Source organism: Gracilinanus agilis, chromosome 6 (genome assembly GCF_016433145.1).
Source record: "Gracilinanus agilis isolate LMUSP501 chromosome 6, AgileGrace, whole genome shotgun sequence".
Taxonomy (NCBI): Eukaryota; Metazoa; Chordata; class Mammalia; order Didelphimorphia; family Didelphidae; genus Gracilinanus; species Gracilinanus agilis.
In genome coordinates, this window is record NC_058135.1 from 290,298,895 (window position 1) to 290,319,180 (window position 20,286).

The following is a 20,286-nucleotide window of genomic DNA, read 5'->3' on the forward strand; positions in this document are numbered from 1 at the left end:
CACTTCTTTGCTACCACAAAAAGAACTGCTGTATAAATATATACATAGGTCCTTTTCATCTCTTTGGGTTATAGACCTTGTAATAGAATTGCTGGATCAAAGGGCATGTAGTTTTATGGCCCTATAAGTGTAATTCCAAATTGCTCTCCAGAAGAGAACCAGGTTAAGGTCTTTAATGAACTAGAAGCCATCGTATTTGAGGGGCAGTCATCATGGATTTTGAAGTCCTTGGGTCTGTGGACAGAGAAGAAGACTGAGCCAGGGCTCCTTGGGAAACGAGGGAGAATGACCTGGAGGCCAGGAGATCCTGTGGCAGCCCCCAGGATCAGGACAGAGAGAGTGAACCATCAGCACTCAACACCCTCCCCAAAGGAGAAGAGGTTGCTACGTGATAGAGGAAGGCAGGGAAGACTTTGGATGTGGAAGTGAGAAAGGATTTCTCCTCTTCCTTCTCCTCCTCTTCCTGGCTCAGGGTGTATCTGTTATTGAAAAGGGTGGGCCAGGGGCACTGTCTCTGAAGGGGAAGTGGGCCCTAGAGGGTACAACTAAGAAGAGGACTTGAAGAGAAGGGATATTTCAGGTCCCATAAGGGAGGACTTTATAACAAAAAGAGTTGCCTGCCCCCAAGCAGAATGGGCTGCCTCATTGTATTCTTCTCTCAGGAGACCTCCAGAAGCTAGATGACTGTTTGTCAGGCCTGGGTCAGACTAGATGGCCTCTGAGCTTCCTTTTGCCTCAGAGATTCCATCATTCTGTAATTCTCCCCATTTTTATCTATCAGACCTGGAGAAGAACCCATCCTGGGTTAGAGAGTTTCAACTTCTGAGAGCAGATTAGTGATGGAATGAATCAAAGCAGAAGAGACCTGTCAGCATGTTTCTCTATGCCCACAACATTCATTTTTGGTCAGTTAGTACATCCTTATTTAGTATCTGAAAATTTCACAGGCCTGAAGAGTCCCTTTCTTAAGGGGGGGTACACAGAACGTGTCAAAACTCTGTGACCTGTGATTTTAAGAGTTAAAGGTGGACAGGACATTGGCAGCCTGTCCCCTAGGCCATGTGTCTGGCTTGAAGAGGCAAGTTCCAGACATCAGGGGATCTTGGGAGCCCTTTGAGCAGCACTGATGGAACCGAGCAGCCTCTCAATCCATTTCTCAATCCCCAGAGTCCCATGTCCTCTCTGATCCTGGGAAACTACCATCAGCTCATTAAGTCAGAAAATGAAGCCTGGGAATAAATGTGATTTATACATCTCCTCTGGCACCTCTGCAGCTTGGGCAGATCTCTGTGGTTTAAGTAAAGCTAGTCCAGCTCGAATTGTTTAAACCCACTTTGCCCTCCATTTAACTCCTTCAGCTGGATTTTGACTCCTTGCAGTAGAAGCTGATCTGTAACTTGTAAAGGGACATGTATATACATGGGCAGTCCTGGATGCTACCCTACTTAGTGTGCGCTTCTGTGCATTTGGTAGGTGCTCAATAACTGGTTTTGATTTTGAATCCTTATCTTCCATCTTAGAATCAGTACTGTGTATCAGTTCTAAAGCACAGTAGCAGTAAGGGCTAGGCAATGGGGGTTAGAAAGTGTCTAAGATCAGATTTGAACCCCAGACCTCCCATCTTAGAGCCTCGCTCTCAATCTACTGAGCCACCCAGCTGCCCCCTCTCAGTAACTGATTGAATGAATGCCAAAGGGCTGATGGGTTGAGCTCCTCAGAGGTCTCTGGCATCCTCAGCAGCGTGCCCACCAGAAACACTTACACCCATCCAGGCAAAATGGGCACCTACAGTTTATACACCATTTATACATGTCATTCTCCCTAGTGATGGGCTGTGAAGAACAGATCCTTCCATAGAATGCCAGGCATTTTTTTTTCCATTGGCTCTTGGGAAAGGAGCTGAGGTTGTCCTGCTGAGGCTCTTAGCATTCCCCCAAACACTGAGTACTTTCATGTCTAGCACTTAGCATGACAGCCCACACTGGCTACTGTTATCAAAAAAATGTGTGTAATCTTCTGAATCTTTAGGTCAAAGAAAGGAATAAAGGTGAGGTAGGAATTAGGAGGAGGAATGAAATGAATGGCTAAGTTTAGGGAGGAATGGACAAGGCAGTATTTGAATGGCAAGGGTACAGGTGAAGTATTCAGGAGAGGTAGCTAACACAGACTAGACACTCGGGCTAGAGACAGAGGACACTGGGGGGAAATAGGTTGAACCCTTCCAGGCAGGAAAGGTACTTCTACAGACACAAGAAATAGGGCCAGTCAGAAATGGTTTAAATCTGAGTTGAGGGCTTTCTTGTCAGTTTCTCAAATCCTCAAAGGAGGAGTCACAAGGCTTCTCCCTGTTACTGAAACTGACGAGGATCCAGGAGGAAGTATCCAGGAAGAAGTATCTGGCAACTACTTCCTCCCAAGATGGATGCCTCCAGTTCCCTCAGGAAATAAAAGAGAATAATTCTTTCCCCTTCAACCTCTGATAATTCTTCAACACAATGATTCACCAGAGGGTTTGATTAGGTAACAAGGGGATTTACTAATGTTCAGGGTTAGTCAGAGGGAGAGAAGGGTTTGGGGTTTCTGACAGCCGCTAGGGAGAAACTCAAGATGGGGGTGGGTCACAGGAATGGGTTAGACTGAGAGAGAACCTGCTCTCTCGGCCAGGGAAGATTTGGCTGCTCTTAGAGGGTATATTAAATCAATAAAGTAAGGGATAGTTTGATTCAAGGATGTCCTACTTGCCTGTGGGGAAACTAATCTCACAAAGTCTATTCACTAAAAACCCAAAAGCTGCCCTTCCTCCCAGAGCCCACAGGAAAACACAGGAAAGGTAACAGGGGAATAATATGGAAAAGGCCCAGGAGAGGTCCAAAGAAAATTAGCTAAGTTCAAATTGTCCAGAGACAAGGCACAGGCCAAAAGCAACGCCGAAAGCCAAAGGCAGAGCTCCGGTTGATCCTTCTGCTCTCCTCAAGCCTCTGGAACCAACTGAACTTTCTCACGGGATTCTAAGGTTTAACTGCCAGAAGTTTTCAGTTAACTTTTGCAAGGGCAAAAGCCTTTATTGCATCTTTGCATTACACTACAACAAATAAGGTGACCATCCTGGAAGATGGATCCGATTCTGTCTTTTTCTAGCCTTTTGTGGTTTCACTTTTACTGAAGAAGGGGAGAGCTAGTCTTGGTCTTATTGAAGTGGGCACAGGGTGAAGGCTTAAACCTGGGGATGGGATGAAGGAGGTACCAGGAGACCCCAAGCTGAACTGAGCTGCTCATGATAAGGGGGACTTAACTGACAGGCTTTGAGAAGAGTTTGGGGCTCAGCCCTCTGGGCTACAGGGAGAGGCCAGTGAGGGAGGTATGGGGTATCCAAGCCTGAATCAGTCAGCTTGATAAGATTCCAAGTGATCAGCTTAGCCTGGGGCCTGGGGAAGGCCAGACGTTCCTGGGCTCCCTCCAGTCCTCGACCACAGCTCCTGCTGGAATGGTGGCAGTGAAAAGATCAGAGGGGTCAGCTTCAGGGACTTGGGTAAAGGCATAGACTGTGCCTGTTCATCACCTGTGCAGCCGACACGGCTGAGAAGGAAGCTAGAAGGGATGAGCATCCTGACCAGCTAGAGGCCTGGGCCAAATCTAAAAAGATGAAATCAGTTGAGGTAAATGTAAAGTGTCCAGCTCAGATTCAGCCCTGGGCTATGTTAAGAGGGTCGTGGCTCCTAAATAATAAGGAAGCAATGGTTTGCGGGGCCTCCGCCATCAGAAGTGTTCTGTTCTGTCCTAGCACCAGGCCTCGAGGTTGGGACACATGAAGACTGATCAAAGGAAGAGAACACTAAGGGGGCTTGTAGGAATGGGACTTGGCCCAGAGGGCAGAGCCAAGAGGGAGGAGGCTGAATACATTAGTGATTGAGTGACCTCACAGAGGTTTTGGAGCAGGCTAGACCCCAGCATCTCAGCCATCTATGGCGAGGACTCACTGAACGTGGATGGCAGGATTCTGGGTGGTCAGACAAAGAGTTCCTGAGTCTAGGCTGTGTTGAGTCTGCATTTCTAATGTCTGCCAACCCCTTTTAACTATATTTTGGGAGATGAGAAATCAAAGGACTTCCCAAATCATTAGGAGCCGAACTGCCTCCAGGCCTGAGTCTGCAAAGAGCAGTAAGCCCCATGTCCCACATTGCTCTCTCCCCCCAATGAGGGGTCCCTCACTTGACCAATAGGCACAGTGTGCTGAGTGGTCCGTGGGTGCCCTTGACATAGACCACCACAGACTATGCTCCTCCTGGAGTTCAGGCCCTCAGCTTCTTTTTCCCAGACTAGTTCTAAAAACATTTTGGAGGCTCACTATTCCAACACAGACGCTAGTGAGAAGTAGCATTTGAGCTGATTCTCAAATGGGAAGAATATACGTAAAAGTTTTCAAGAAGAGATGAGTGTAAACCCTGGGATGTGGGGAAAAGGAAGGGAAATCCATGGGTCCCTTCAGAGCCCTGTTAAGAAAGGGACAGCAGAGACGGGGCTTTGGATGAGCCTCCCTGCTGCCAGGGATCTCTTCTGTGATTCTCAGGGGTGCCCTGAGGCTTGATAGGGGTTGAGAAGGCTCTTTGCCCAGTCTGGATCTATAATGCTAAACATTCTTCTGGTATGATTTCCATAAGCTGACCATAACAGGTTCTGACTTTATTTCAGGGCTCAAAAAGGATACTTCGGTCCAATGAGATCCTTCTTCCAGCTGGCGGCCTGGCAGAGACGGAGCTTCAGCTAACCTTCTCTCTCCAGGTGATAACCTACAAAGCCCAGGGCTTGTCACCTGTTCTGAGGCATGGACTGCCCCCCTCCCTTCCCCAAGCAGCAGATTGGGGAAGTTTAGGGACTCAGCTCAGAATAAGGGTTATACTTTTTTAACATGTTGATTATATTAAATGACTGTAATCCAAATTTTTTAAAAAATAAGTTCATAGGCCTTAAATTAAGAAACCCTCTACTAGGGGCAGCTAGGTGGCTTAGTGAATTTAGTCCTGGTTTCAAATCTGGCCTCAGATAACTTCCTAGCTGTGTGACCCTGGACAAGTCACTTAACTCTCTTTGTTTAGCCATTTCCACTTTTCTGCCCTCGAACCAATACATAGTGCTGATTCTAAGATGGAAGGTAAAGGTTTAAAATTTTTTTTAAAGAAGTCCTATCCTTAGTTTATTGTACATATATTATAGGCACTCTTCTGTCCCCTCGAGACCATTTTGATTGAGATGGGACATTTATGGCCTTACTTTGGCACTTAAGAGCAGGCACCACCTTCACCAGTAAAAGGAGACACTAAGATGGACAAGAGGCTAAAAAACAAGGCTTGCCATGCCACTGTTCCCCCTATCCCTAAGCAAGGCTCCCCCTCTGTTCCCTCCTAATAGGTGGGCATCCACCCTTGGGAGCTCGGCTGCTCTGGAAGCAGCTTGTGCCTCTCCTACCCACTGATCTTAATTCTCCTCCCTAAGTCCAAGCAGAACCAGGTTAGTGAGTTCTCTTCCCTAAGACAGCCCTACAGATGCTTAAGGCTGCTACTGCACCCCTCAAGCAGTCTTTAGGCTAATCACCCCCAATTTTTTCAGATCTTTACATGGCATGAACTAGAGGCCCTTCACCATTCTAATTGCTCTCCTTTGAAAAATCCTTGAAACTCCCTACAGGGTGGCCTGCGCAGGAAGATGCCCAGTCCTCTCTGACTCCAAGGCCAGGGCTCTCCCCAGCCCAGCATGCCACTCCTCAGAAGAGGCGATATTTGACACCGGGCTTCAGTGCCACCCCACATTTACCCGTACTCTTGGTTTAGAATCAGGGCCACACTGGTAGAGTCATGCTCTAGATTGTGCCTCGTCTTACCAAGGCTCAGTAACACTTAGGAAGTCAAAGTTAGAGCTCTTTAGAGATCTGCAGGCTTCTGAGGGCACAGGTTTTATTCCTGGCTTCTCTCTTGAATTCTGTCTCCCATGAGTCTTTTGTGTCTCAACTACTAGTCCCCTCCCTGCCCTCCCATTTTGGGGAGGGAGAGAAGGAAAAAAAAATCAGTCTACATAATTAAACAAACAAATTCCCCCACTGGCCTGTCTGAAAAAGTCTGACCCCCATCCTGCAGCCTGACGTGTGCCTCTCTCAAATGGTGGGGATCCTCGATGCTCAGTGCATTCACTGGAGTCCTTCGTCTCTCTGGGTAGATACCATCCCTGGCCAGGAACTTAGCATTGCTCTGGTTTCAACCATGGTCTAAAGTCTAAATTCTCTGAGCAGTGGTTGCCTCATTACCCCTCTCTTCCATTCAGCTGAGGCTGCTGAAAACCTTACTGTTTTCTCAGCATCTCAGGAGTGAAAAGGGGCTTCCAGGACCTTCAAGCAGGTCCAGCAGATCCCTGAACAAGAGTCCCCTCCAAACAAGATGGCATTTTTCTCTCTATTGCTTCTTATCAGCACTGGAGGCATTATCCCTCCATGCTCAGTGAAAGTGAATTACTCAGGCTGGCCTCCTTGCTCACTTCCCCATATCACAGACAGTCGTTGCCCCCATCCCTGGCCCCCCAGGCTGCCATTCCTCTCCATCCCATCCCCTCACCAGATTCCTCTCTTGTCATCAGCACAGGATGGAGGCAGAAGTCCTGAGCCCAGACTTAGGCTCTGCCCCTGCAGCCCCGCACCACCCCCTGCTCACTTGCCATCCTGTGGCTCTTGTTTGCCCTTGGCAGTACCCTCATTTCCTTAAGCGCGATGCCAATAAGCTTCAGATCATGCTGCAAAGGCGAAAGCGTTACAAGAACCGGACGATCCTTGGCTACAAGACGCTGGCCGTGGGGCTGATCAACATGGCGGAGGTGAGAGGAGGCCAGGCAGGCCCTCGGCAGAGCCCAGAGCCCTGACTGGTGTGTTCGGGAGCGTATGCAGCTGGGGCATGGTGGGATGGATGTCGCCGTCACTCAGAACTCAGGGGTTTGGCGTGGTCATTCCAGCACCGCCACACTTGTTAGGTGCTTCAGTTCTTTATGGTCACAGGTTGGGGCTTGCTGTGTGCTGTGTGTGTGCTAGAATTAGAGGCAGGAGCTGGTCCTCGTCCCTACAATGAGAGGGGCAAGTGGTGACCCCATGGCTTGTGACCTTCTCCTGAGCTGCCCTCACTCCTCCTCCTCCCCCCACCCCAGGTCATGCAGCATCCCAGCGAAGGTGCCCTGGTGCTCGGCCTGCACAGCAGCGTGAAGGACGTCTCCATTCCTGTGGCTGAAATCAAGATCTACTCCCTGTCAAGCCAGCCCATCGACCAAGAGGGAATCAAGGCTAAGCTGTCTGGTAAGAGTTTTGCAGAGGGGCCTTCCCCTTGGTCAGACTAGAACAGTCTCCAGAAAGACCTCCCTCTCGGCGACTGACCGTTCAGCCTTCCCTGCCAATTCCCACAAGAGCAGCCTCTCCAGCTGGCCCGTGCTGTCCCCAGGGGTCTCGGTGCCTCAGCCCTGGCCTCACTACAGTGTTTGCCCCCAGACCGTTCTCCTGATATCGATAACTACTCTGAAGAGGAGGAAGAGAGCTTCTCATCAGAGCAGGAAGGGAGCGATGACCCTTTACATGGGCAGGTAACTTCCCCCTTCCCAACCCCCCAGGCACCTGAGGTCCCTGAGGAAGCGGGCAGGGGGAGGTGACGCTCTTCTCCCATTAGGACTTGTTCTACGAGGACGAGGATCTGCGCAAAGTGAAAAAGACCCGGAGGAAACTCACCTCTGCCTCGGCCATCACCAGGGTGAGCCCCTCTGCGCCCTCCCTGCCCCCATTCCGGCCCTTCATCCGTCTCAGAGGTCACGCACGGCCTCTCCACAGAGGGAGAAGACGGGGCTTGGGCCTGCATGCAGGGTCTTCTCTGGTGAAGAGCTCACCGCCTGTTGTAGGGCACAACTTCTGCGCTCCTTGTTTATTAAGTGGCTGTGCTGAGCCAGTGCTGGGGCTGGATTGCCGTGGCCGCAGCTCCATCTGGAGAGGTCAGCAGCCTGAGAGCGCCTGGAGCCTGGAGGGGTCCCCTCAGAAGTACCTCAGCCTCATCTTTGCCCCAAGGCTCCCTGAAGCTCATTCCCAGCAAGCCTTCTTAACCTGCATTGTTTAGTGTTTTCTATGAGCAGAGCCACCCTGAGGCACCGCGGATCAGCCAGGGAGGTGGAATTGCCCGTCTCAAAGCTTGAGTCTCCCTGGCATCGCCCTGGCATCGGCAACACGCCCAGAAATCCCAGGCCTCCCAGCTGTCCTTCCCCCTCTTCCTCACCCTTGTTGAGCCCACGATAGCCTGCTGGGTCCTGGGGTGCCCTCGGTGTAGGAGAACAGGATCTCCAAGGCACCCCCAGATTGGTCCTTGCTGAAGGCTCGCCAACTCTCAAGACCGCGGCAGCCCCTGCCCCGTTTGGGCCCAGGAGACGAATGCCTGGCCCTCATGCATGCCTTCGCAGTGCTGTCTGGTGATGCTTGCTCCCTGTGTCCTTGCAGCAACCCAACATCAAACAGAAGTTTGTGGCCCTGCTGAAGCGGTTTAAAGTTTCTGATGAGGTATGTTGTGGCCCCCCGCCCCCCCCTCTGGTCTAACTCCTAATCAGGGTTGGGCAGGATGGATTCCCAAAGGATTGTAGGAAGGGAATTTGGAGTCCCCTGGAAAAAGCTGTGATGGCTTCCTCCTCTCTCCAGAACTGATAGTAGCACATAAACAAGGTCAGATGTTAGCATGGCCTTGCTTGACCTGCTCCCTCTGGAAGGACACCCGCATGTTCTCATCCCACCGTCCTCTGAAAGGAGTCCCCAAAGGCCACCAGCAGTTGCCTGGAGATTCCTGACTCGCTCTCTCTCCCCAAGTTTGTAACCAAAGGGAGTCATTGGCCTGGGATATGCCGTTCCTACTTTGTTGGCTCTCTTAACAAGTCACTGACCCTCTCTGCCTGCCTCTGTGGCCTCCTCTGAGGTCAAAGGACCAGGCTAGATGACCTCTCCAGACGGAGCAGCGCCAGCCAAGGCTCCTAGAGCCAGACAGGCCTCACAAGGCATCTAGCCTGAGTCCTTTGCTTTGACAGAATCCTAAGTGGCAGGGTTCCCTCGCACTCTCCGTTATGCCTCAGGCAGTGCCTCTCGGGGCACTTCCCTGCCCAGGCACAGATGAAGCCCTTGATTGTAGGTTTCTTGGCCCACAGGTGGGCTTTGGGCTGGAGCACGTCTCGCGAGAGCAGATCCGGGAAGTAGAAGAGGACCTGGATGAGCTGTACGACAGTCTGGAGATGTACAACCCCAGTGACAGTGGCCCCGAGATGGAAGAGACCGAGAGTGTCCTGAGCACACCCAAGCCCAAGCTCAAGTGGGTCTGAGTGCCCCTTGGAGGGCCTGCCCACCTGCTTCCCCTAATCCCCAGACCCATGCCTGGACAGCCTGAGGGGCACAAGCATTGCCCTGAGGCCGCTGCCCCTCTGCAATGCCCAGGACACTCCAGGCCTTCCTAGCAGAAGACCCTTAGTAAGCCTCCCCTCTCTCCATCTCATGAGAGGTCCTGTAAGAGCTGCCCCCCCCCCCCCGCTGGCCCCAGGCCCCCCTCCAGCCTTCTTCTCTTTAGGCAGATGTCCCTGAAGCCTTTCCTTTGTGGCCTTCCAGGGTACCAGCCTCCCTTCCTAGCACTGATGCTGGCCCTTCTCCTTCCTTGTAGGCCCTTCTTTGAAGGAATGTCTCAGTCCAGCTCCCAGACGGAGATTGGCAGCCTCAACAGCAAAGGCAGCCTAGGAAAGGATGCCACCAGCCCCGTGAGTACAAGACTGGGCTGTGGGCTTCTCAGATCCAGGTGGGCATTACAGTGCCCAGTATGGCCCTGGGTCTGGGGCCTCTGGAGTGACTGGTTTCTGTTACAGTGAGATGATTGCCCTTTTGAGGCTTGGCAAGCACTTCCTGGATTCAAAGTGAGTCCTGCTCTCTGTTTGAGCTGAAAGGGTCCTATGGGCCCACGAGCAAGCAAGTGGGAGAGCAGAGGGAGCCAAGGAACTTACGTTGAGGGAGTGGAGAAGAACAAATGGAGAGCAGCATGCCCGAAGTCAGGGGTGCCCAGAGAGAGGGGCTGTGTGCCGGGCACTGTGCCAAGCCCAAAGGGCATATACAGGCCCTGCAGCATAGACCCCTTCAGTGCCTTCAGAGAAGTTCAGATTTGCCCATTTGTTAGGACACACGACAGTTTGGGCTGCGTTAGGAGAGAAGGCCCACCCGACGTCCTCTGTGGCTCTCGCTTTGCCATCTACCTCTGCTAGGCTACAGAGGTGATTGAAGCCTTTCCTTTTCAGAAATCTTTGATGAGTGAGCGAATGAGAAAACACGTGTGCCCTTCCCAAGCCCTCCCCTCCCCGAGACGCCTCCCCCAGGGAAGAGCCAGGAGCCCAGCGAGCCCCGGGCTGGCAGCAGGGGGGCCCCTCCCAGCGGGTGGGCAGGCAGGCAGGAGAGCTCTTTGGTGATTTTCTGGTTCTGCTGATGGCGCTTGGCTGGACTCGCCGCATAGCCCAAGGCCAAGTGCGCTTCAGAGTCTGCTTTACCAGGGCAAAAGGCAGCAAGGCTGCTCTGGACCGCATTCCTCCTGGCGGCCACCAGGGGGAGCTGCCCCTCCCCGAATCCCTGCCGCCTGTCCGGGCTCTGGCCACGGTGTGCCGGGCTGGGGGGCAGCCGGCTCTGGAGAAGGGAGAGAACTTTCTTCCTCTTGTCAGCTGCGTGTGGGAACGTTTAGAGCCAAACCTGGAACCCTGGCAGAGGAGGGAGTGCCAGGGCTGCCGAGACTGTGCCCAGCTACCGAAGGGGCACCCGAATGGCACGCCTGTCTGTGGGTCACCCCAGTGAGGCTGCAACCTCACGCATGTCAGACATGTCACCAAGTCAGGAGGACTGGCCTGGCCTGCCTTTTAGTGAGACCTCCCCATCCAGGCCCCCATCACACAGGTCAAGAGCGTCCAGAGAAGGCCCAGCTGGGTGGCTCAGTGCGTAGAGCCAGGCCCCGAGACGGGAGGTCCTGGGCTCAAACGTGGCCTCAGACACTTCCTAGCCCAATGTCCCTGGGCAAGTCCCTTAACCCCCACTGCCTAGCCCTTTCTGCTCTTCTACCTTGGAACCAATTTTTAATATCAGTTCTGAGAAAGAAGGTGTATCATAATGATGTGGAGTGCTTTGAAATCCTTTTGATTGAAACCAGGCTTGGGCTGTGGAGCGCGTTAATGGGAGGGCACAGAGCACCTCAGTGAGGCCCGGGTGCCCCCAGCAGGCCTCGCTTTCACTCTTGGGCTCCCGGCCCTTCTGCTCACTGAGGCTTCCCGTTAGTTCCGAGCTTACCAGCAGCCAGTTCTCCCAAGAACGCGGCGGCTCCTGAGCAGGACTGACCCGCTCCTCTGAAGGCTTCCTTCGGACAGTCGTTCTCGGGGCCGAGACTCCCTCTCCGAATGCCATTTCTCGTGCAGTGTCACCCCGCTTTAAGAAGCTGTACCTGGGCTTCCTCCAGGTCCTCCCCCAGGCACTCCCTAGGGAAGGGCAGCACGCTCCCTCTCCTGCCCGGCTTCGGGAGGGCCAGAGAGGTGCCATTTTCTAACCAACCCCCAGAGAGGCGGGAAAGCCCAGCCACGAAGGTTTTGAGCTCACTCCTTGGCTCAAGAGCAGCAGTTACTTGGAGACCCTTCCCTATCCCCAGCCTGGAGGAACCTGCATCTGTGTGTTAAGACTTGCCTTCTCTGTCAATCAGAAGTACGGTCAGGGCTAGGCAATCAGGAGTAAGCGACTTGCCCAGGGTCACTCAGCCAGAAAGTATCTGAGACCAGAGTTGAACCCAGGACCTCCCGTCTCCAGAGCTGGTACTTTATCCACTATGCTAGTTGGCTGCCCCATGATGAGCCATTCTTAACAGAAATACGTAAACATAAGAGCTTGGATTCCTGGAGATTTAGTCCCAAGACTGCCTGTACAGGCCTGCACCTGCCTCTCCCAAGAGCTAGGAGAGCGGGTGGGGGGGGAGGGGGCTTCAGCTGATGTGAGAGCCAGGAGACCTGCCTAGTGAAGTCACCCATTAGGACCCTTGTACACTGGGTTTGCCCGTTCGCCTCAGAGCAAGGCCTGCCTTCTCTCTACTCCCCACGCTGGGTCGGCGCCTCTTAAACATGTTGTGCAGTAATGTAGAGATTTTCTCTTTCTTGGGGGGGGGGAAAGGGAGGCGCTTTCTATTGGCTCCCCTTCTCTGTTTTCCCCAATACCCAGGAGAGGACAGATTGCAGGAGGCCACAGGGAGGGGGAGGAAAGAGCCAGCATTGCCCTATGGGCCTCGGCTCCGCTGTCCAGACAGCTCCGAGCCTGGGTCTGACTTGTTTTTTTTTTTTTTTTTAATAAGAGAGGCCTGAACATGGAGGGCAGCTTGTCTAGATGGTGGGTTCAGACAGAATCCATCTCCATCTAAATGGAGGCCAAGGACTAGAGGCAGGACTTCTCTGAGCTGTCCCAGGGAGCCCCGAGGGCAGGCAATCTAGAGGCTCCCCCAGACAAGGAATGGGGAAAGTCCTCTTCAGGATCAAGTTCCTGCAGGCCCTGGGCATGCCTGCTGCTCGGGGTTCAGGAATAATGGGAAGAGGCTGTCTTCCTTCTGACAGGAACCATCTACACACCTCTCTAGATCTAATCAGAACAGAGCCACCAAGAAGCAGACAGAAGGCTGACTCTGGGGACTGGGGAGCCCTCCTGCCGAAGGGTGACTTGGGGTCTGGAAGTTGCTGGCGTGTCAAGGAAGGAGTTTCAATGCTAAGTGGTCAGGGTGGCTGGACTGTCCCCAGGGATAAATCTAAGTTCAAATCCAACCTCAGATACTTTCTGGCTGTGTGATGCTGGGCAAAATCATTTCACCACACTCTGCCTCAGTTTCTTCATCTACAAAATGGAGACAATGAGCATCAAAGCAGTAATTATTATAAAGCACTTAGTAGCACAGTGCCTGGCCCACAGTGGGCACCCTGTAAATGCTGGGCGCTGTTAGGAGGCATGATTTGGAGATCTCACAGACAGGATCATGAATGGGGAGGAGGAGGCTGACTAAGTGAGGTTGTGAATCCAGGGTCTGGGGTGGGGATGGGATTGTCGTTCAGAAAAGAGGCACATTTGGCAGGACAGCGAGTCCTCTTTATGCAGGATTACACCGAACAAGGTTGAGATGTGTTCAGGATGTTCCGTGGAAAGCGGTCAGTAGGGAAGAGGGGATGCAGCAGGACTGCAGTGTTTGGAGCCCTTCCTTCACCCCCTGCCGTGGCCTCCTGGCCGCTCCATCTTCTTAGCTTCCAGCATGTTCTCTGGCTGTCTCTTTCCCTTCCACTCAGACTCCAGACTTCCCACCTTCTGCAGCAAGACCTCTGGAGCCTCTTCATTCCATTCTTCCCTTGCTTGGTTTCCTGTATGTCAGTATGGAATGGAATTTGCTTTGGGTCTGTTTGTTTACTCTCTCCTCCATTGGACTGTAAACTCCTTGAAGGCAGGCACTGCCTTTTTGCCTCTTTTCCTATATACCCAGCGTTTATCTCTTTGGAGCTTAGAAGAGAGCCTGGGGTTGGGGCTGCAACTCCCTTCCAGCTTAGAGGTGATAATTAAATCCTTGAGAACTGGTATGATCACCAAGTAAGCAAAAAGAACGCTGGGGTGCCCCCACACTCAGCAGAGGAGGACCCCAGTCATGAAGTCCAAGGGATGGTCAGAGAAGAAAAAGGAGACCCTGAGAAGAGTCATGTCGTGAAAACCCTGAGAGAGCCTAGTGAGCAGTGGCAGAGGTTACAGAGGGAGCGGGAAGGTTGAGCACTGATGGCGCCCTGACCCCAGAACATGGGCAAGGGGGAGACCACTGGTTACTTTGGGGGGAGGAGAGAGGGGACAGCTTCAACCCAGTGTTGAGATCAGGAACCAGATCGCACAGGCATGTGGAGAGGGGAGTGGAATTGGCCAAGAATGGGCAGCTTTTCTAGGAGTCTGGATAGCAGAGCTAAAGGCCATGAGAGAATCCACCCCAGGTTGTTTCTGGAAGGGAATTGGGTAGCAAAAGTCCTGAAAGGCAAAGAGGGGTTGAAGATTATCATGGACAGAAGGGGGTGATCTGGAGGTGATCCACAGAAGGAACACTCGGAAAGCTTCTTCTAGAAGAGTGAGGTGGAGCAGACATGGCTGTGAAATGGGGTGAGGGGCTTGTGGCAAATAGCCTCTTCCTGGCAGGTGGAAGTGAGGCCCTCCCCTGAGACACTGTGGGAGGCACTCGGAGGTTAGAACAGAGAGCACCAGTATTGCTGTGGAAGTTTCCTAATCTTAGGGCATTGGAGGGGTCAGTGGGTGGGTGGAAGGCTAGGGGTCAGGGGTTCAGGGTCTGCTTAGTGCTGACAAAGCCACAGTCTTGTATTTTAACATTTTAGAATTTAGATTTTCTCCCTCTATCCCCCTCCCCCACCCCAGCAGTGGCTAGTCTGATATAAGAAATACTCATACTTTCGTGTTATACAGATTTCCATATTGCCCATGTCATGATAGAAGACACATATCCCATGTATAATAGAAATCTCATGAAGGAAACAAAATACAAGCCAGCCTGCTTCCATCCAGTTCCTTCTTTGACTGTGGAGAACATTTTCATCAGGAGTACCAGGGGGTTATCTTGGAGACTTGCTTTGCTGATAATGGTTTAGCTCTTCACAGTGGATCATCCTACAATAGTTCTGTTACTGTGTGCACTGTTCTCCTGGTTCTGCTCCCTTCACTTTGCATCAGTCCATAGATGTCTTTTCAGGTTTTTCTGAACTCATTCTGTTCATCATTCATTACGGCACAATAATACTCCATTACAACCATATACCACAGCTTGTTCATCCTTTCATCAAGTGATGGACAATCCCTCAGTTTTCAATTCTTTACCACTACAAAAAGCTGCTAAAAATATTTTGGTACAGGTAGGTCCTTTTCCCTTGTCCCTGATCTCTTTGGGACATAGATCCAGTGGTAGTACTGCTGGGTCAAAGGTACGCACAGTTTTGTGACCCTTTGAGCCTGATTCCATATTGCTCTCCAGAATGGTTGTATCAGTTCACAGTTCCACCAGCACTGTATTTGCGTCCCAATTTTCCCACCTTCTCTGCAACATTTATAATTTTCCTTTTTGGTCACATTAGTCAATCCTCGTAGATAGAAGGTGATATATCAGAGTTGTTTTGATTCGCATTTCTCTATTCAGTAGTGATTTGGAACTTTTTGTATATGACTATCAATAGTTTTGATTTCATACTCTGAGAACTACCTGTTCATATCATTTCACCATTTTATCAGTTGGGACGTGTTTTGTATTCTTATAAACTTGACTCTGCTCTCTATAGGTTTGAGAAATGAGGCTTTTGTCAGAGACACTTGCTATAAACATTTTTTCCCAATTTTGGTGGCTTTTGCTTTGTACAAAGACTTTAATTTAATGTAATCAAAATTATCCATTTTATTTTTCCTGATGTTCTCTTTGTCTTTTTTGGTCATAAATTCTTCCCTTATTCATAAGTATGACAGGTAAACTTTCATGTTTCCCCTAATTTGTTTATGGTGCCACCCTTTATTTCTAGATCAAGTATCCCTTTCGACTTTATCCCAGTGTATGGTATGAGATGTTGGTCCATGCCTAGCCTCTACCAACTGCTTTCCCAGCAGTTTTTTTTTTTAAACCCTTGTACTTCGGTGTATTGTCTCATAGGTGGAAGATTGGTAAGGGTGGGCAATGGGGGTCAAGTGACCTGCCCAGGGTCTCACAGCTGGGAAGTGGCTGAGGCCGGGTTTGAACCTAGGACCTCCTGTCTCTAGGCCTGACTCTCACTCCACTGAGCTACCCAGCTGCCCCCCCAGCAGTTTTTGTCAGATAGTGAGTTCTTCCCCAAAAGTTTGGATCTTTGGATTTATCAAACACTAAGTTGCTACAGATGTTAACTGCCTTGTGTTAATTACCTAATTTATTCTATTGATCCACCACTCTTTTCCTTAGCTAGTACCAGATTGGATTTTTTGGTTTTGGGTTTTTTTTTTTAATATAGATTTTATTTTCCCAATTACAGGCAGCAATTTTCAGTATACATTTTCCAGAATCATAAGATCCAAATTGTCTCCCTCCTTTCCTTCCCTCCCCCCTCAGGGAGATGGTAAGCAATTTGATCTGGCTTATACATGTATTGTCATGCAAAACATATTTCCATATTGGTCACTGTTGTAACAGGATGCTCATATATAACCAAAACTCCAAAATAAAAACCCAAATAAACTAAAGTGAAAAATCATATGTTTTAACCTGCATTCCTACTCCCAACAGTTCTTTTTCCAGCAGTGGACAGCATTCTTTGTCATAAGTCCCTCAGAATTGTCCTGGATTGTTGTATTGCAGAGAGTAGCAAAGTCTGTTGCGTTTGATCACTCCACAGTATTGCTGTTAGTGTGTACAATGTTGTCCTGGTTCTGTTCACTTCACTCTGCATCAGTTCATGGAGATTTTTCCAGCTCTTTCTGAAATCATCCAGTTCATCATAGTGTTCTGTCACCATCAAATACCACAATTTGGTTAACCATTTCCCAACTGATGGACGTCCCCTCCATTTCCAATTTTTTGCCACCACAAAAAATGCTGTTATAAGTATTTTTTTGCACAATGTAGGTCCTTCCCCCTTTTGGATTGTTTTGATGATTACCACTTTATAGTGTAGTTTGATATCTGGTATGGCCAAGCCTCCTTCCTTGATTTTTTTTTTCATTCATTTCCTTGATATTCTGGGCCTTTTGTTTTTCCAGATGAACTTTGTTGTTCTTTTTCTAATTCTGTGACATAATTTTTGGATAGTTTGATATGGCACTGAATGGGTAGATTAAGTTAGGTAGGGTTGTCATTTTCACTATTTTGGCTTGCCCTCTCCATGAGCAGTTAGTCTCTTTCCAATTGTTTAAGTCTGACTTTATTTGTGGAAAGAGTGTTTTGTAATTGTGTTCACATGCAGTCTGGTATTGATGGGCCCAGAGTGGCTTAGGGACGCAGACTTGCCTGGGAACAGGCAAAGGGAGATTCTGGAGGTTTGGACCTGCAGAATGAGCATTTCCAGGTTCGGTTCAGCTGCAGGAATAACCCTTGGGTGACCCAGGGCCGGACTTTTTGAAGGTTCAAAGACCTTTTCCCTGTCTCCAGAGGCTTATACAGTAATGAAGATAGCAGGTGAATGTTCTTTGAACACCTCCAATGCTCATGGTAAAAGTGAAGAAAAAGGAACCATTTTTAAAATAGTAACTGATTCTTGGGGCTTTTGCAGATGGAATTGTCTGCTCTGGACAGAGTCAAAGCAACTTCTTGGATCAAAAACCCAGATGACAATCTGCCTGAGATCGACCCTCTGGTGTGTGTGCGTCAGAGTATTGCAGTTTGGCTTTTGCTTCCATAATCCAGACATTAGAGGCCCCAAGCTGTTGTGGAAACTCTGCCCAAAAGGAAATGCTTGTTTCTAAGCTCCTTCCCTCTGGGTGCCTCCCACATGAGCAGGGGGCTCCTGGGGCCTAGTGATTGGCTTCTTCTCCCTGGTGATCCGTCTCTGTCCCCGCTCCACTCACCCAAAGGTCATTCCTTCCCCTTTCAGTACTAGCCTGGCTCTTAGCCAGTGGCCATGCCATCCATCCTTGGGAATGATCACCATTTCTGCCACAATCTCACTGACTTTTTGTGGATTCTTAATTCTCCTGGAGACGTCTGAAGACAGAGAGGGCTTTGTTTTGACAGCTTTTTGGTGATGGGTCTTGAGCAAGGCACAAAATGGGGAAATGCTTCCAAAGTCATTGAGCCTGTCCAGGCTGGGTCCTTTCTGAAGAGGGTTCCCTGTCAGTTATGAGGAGGCACTCAGGGTGGTCCTGAAGGCAGAGAGGGAAGGAGGGATGAGCTGCAATTTGCAGCATCAAAGGGACTGTCCCCTTCAGGGAGATCCTTAGAGTCCTGTTGGGCAGAGTCAACTTCCTGCCTGCCCTCCATGGCACAGCAGCTCGCCTCTCGAGGCTATTGTACCCACTGGGCTAGATCCCTGTCCCACCAGAGATGCTCAGAGGTATTCCGCTCCTCAGGAGCCCCTCGGTGGGCTCTTGAGTCAAGAGAAACAAATGATGTTCTCCCTTCCCCCCCTCCCCCCCATGACAGGACATCAGTGACCAGGACATGTTTGGAGACAGTAGCACCACTCTGGTTGTGCCCGAGAAAGTCAAAACCCCCATGAAGTCTGGCAAGACAGATCTGCAGGGCTCTGCGTCCCCCAGGTACCTGAAGGCAAAGCTAAGCTTTGGGTGGACTTTTGGGCGGCACCCATGCCCCGGCCCCCGGGTGGGAGTAGCTTCTGCTCGCCCTTCGTGGTGAGACGTCACGGACTCCTTCCTCTTCTTGTCTCTGGCAGTAAAATGGATGGGGGGCAGACGCCCCGGCAGAAGAGAAGCACCCCTCTGAAGGAGCGGCAGCTCTCCAAGCCCCTGAGTGAGAGGACCAACAGTTCAGACAGTGAGAGGTCCCCTGACCTTGGCCACAGCACACAGGTGGGTGCCGGGCGCCCGGTGCACCCCAGTGGGTGGAAAGTGCATCCCCAGGGTCTAACCAGAGCCTCACAGAGGCCCCACAGAGGTACTCTAGCTAGAGGGGGGGTTATCCCCATTGTGCAGATGAGAATGCCAAGGCTCCAGAAGTTCAGTCTCCCCCATTGGCCTGTGGTTCGTGCAGTTATCCTGTCTGTGGCACACAGCACCCGTCCCCTCCCCACAGAAGATGGGCCTGGGCCGTTCCACTGAAACACTTAATTGGTGCTTGGGGATCCATTGCTGTCCAGCATCTGGCCCCTGACCCCAGGCTTGGTTCTGGCCACCCCAGGCTCGCCAGCCTTGCAGAGGTGCTGCAGTGGGTTCCAGCTTGAGGAAGGGCAGGATTTGCCATTTTAAAAAATGGATCAGGAATTTGGAGTGTCTAGAGCCAGGCAGCCAGCACGGCAAAGGGCCGGCAGAGTCCCTGCCATGTGAGGCCGGGGTGGAGGGTCCCTGTGAGATCTCTCTGTGAGTGGTAGAAGGGCTGCTTTGTGGGGCAGCAGTCAGCCTGGTTCTGCTTGTCCTCAGAGGTCAGAACTTGGGGCTCAGGGCACGGGTTGGGTGTCGGGACGATCTCGTTAGCCGTTGGAGCTGAGAGAGAGCATATCCGGGCTCTGGGGTCTTCAGGCAGACTCTGGGCCTGGGTATTCTTGTGCATATGGGCTGCCCCAGCTCGAGGACTCTCTGTGAAGGCTGATGGCATCAAGGGGGCACCTTGGATTGGCGACGGGCTAGCTTCTGGCCCCCGCAAGTGTGTGAGCTCCAAGACCCCTGTTGGTTATCCTGCCCTTCTCCCCCCTGCTGCCACCCTTGCCTCGCTTCTCGCTGCCTTGCAGCTGCCTGCCTCCCCTCCATTCCTCCATCAGGAGGCCTCCTCACCCTCCTCTTTTCTGCCTTCCCTAAGCTGCCCAGTATCCTATGGGCCCTAAGAGAGGGCCCCAATGCAGCACATTTGCCCACGTCTCTGCCTAGATCCCAAGAAAGGTGGTATATGACCAGCTGAATCAGATCCTGGTGTCCGACGCAGCCCTCCCAGAAAACGTCATCCTAGTAAACACTGCAGACTGGCAGGGCCAGGTGAGGGGCAAGAGGGAAGGGTGGGGAGAGGCCAAGGAGGGCTGGACACTCCATGGCCTCGAAAGTGCTCTGGGCTCGGCTCTCAGCCAGCCTTGTCCTTGAAGCAGACCTTGGGCAAGCCACAGTTTGCTCAGGTTTAAAACGAGGGTGATAATGCCCAGAGTTGTGGCTAGAAGCCCTTTGGGAAGTTTTGGTCCTACCCACAGTCCCAAGGGTTTCCCCAAAATCATTGTGTTGGGGATCAGGCAAAGTACTGGAAAGCCTTGGGATACCCTTGCCATTTCAACCCCTGGGCGTTGGTGCCAAGAAGGGAGCCCCCAGACTTCAGGGGCCCCAGAAAGGTCCAGGGCAGTAAGTACAGTTAGGGGTGCTCATTCTGCCTGGGCCAGCCTGACCACAGCTGTGCTACCCTTCCAGTACGTGGCAGAGCTGCTCCAGGACCAGCGGAGGCCTGTGGTGTGCACGTGTTCCACGGTGGAAGTCCAAGCTGTGCTGTCTGCCCTGCTCACCCGGATCCAGAGATAGTAAGGACCCCGACTCCCCCTCAGCCCCCCCACATCGAGCACTAACAACCCCTG

At 51.4% G+C, this 20,286-nt stretch overlaps 1 protein-coding gene across 1 annotated transcript in view; it reads left to right on the top strand.

Annotated features, from left to right (window-relative positions):
- PACS1 (phosphofurin acidic cluster sorting protein 1) overlaps positions 1 to 20,286 on the top strand; it is a 37,586-nt gene that overhangs the window by 9,912 nt on the left and 7,388 nt on the right. Inside the window, exons 2-14 of the mRNA XM_044682441.1 lie at positions 4,690 to 4,779; positions 6,730 to 6,855; positions 7,180 to 7,324; positions 7,514 to 7,605; positions 7,689 to 7,751; positions 8,501 to 8,590; positions 9,226 to 9,353; positions 9,696 to 9,789; positions 17,338 to 17,421; positions 18,207 to 18,322; positions 18,457 to 18,592; positions 19,604 to 19,708; positions 20,126 to 20,232. Of these exons, the coding sequence (XP_044538376.1) occupies positions 4,690 to 4,779; positions 6,730 to 6,855; positions 7,180 to 7,324; positions 7,514 to 7,605; positions 7,689 to 7,751; positions 8,501 to 8,590; positions 9,226 to 9,353; positions 9,696 to 9,789; positions 17,338 to 17,421; positions 18,207 to 18,322; positions 18,457 to 18,592; positions 19,604 to 19,708; positions 20,126 to 20,232 (1,376 nt within the window). The remainder of the gene's footprint in view (positions 1 to 4,689; positions 4,780 to 6,729; positions 6,856 to 7,179; positions 7,325 to 7,513; positions 7,606 to 7,688; positions 7,752 to 8,500; positions 8,591 to 9,225; positions 9,354 to 9,695; positions 9,790 to 17,337; positions 17,422 to 18,206; positions 18,323 to 18,456; positions 18,593 to 19,603; positions 19,709 to 20,125; positions 20,233 to 20,286) is intronic.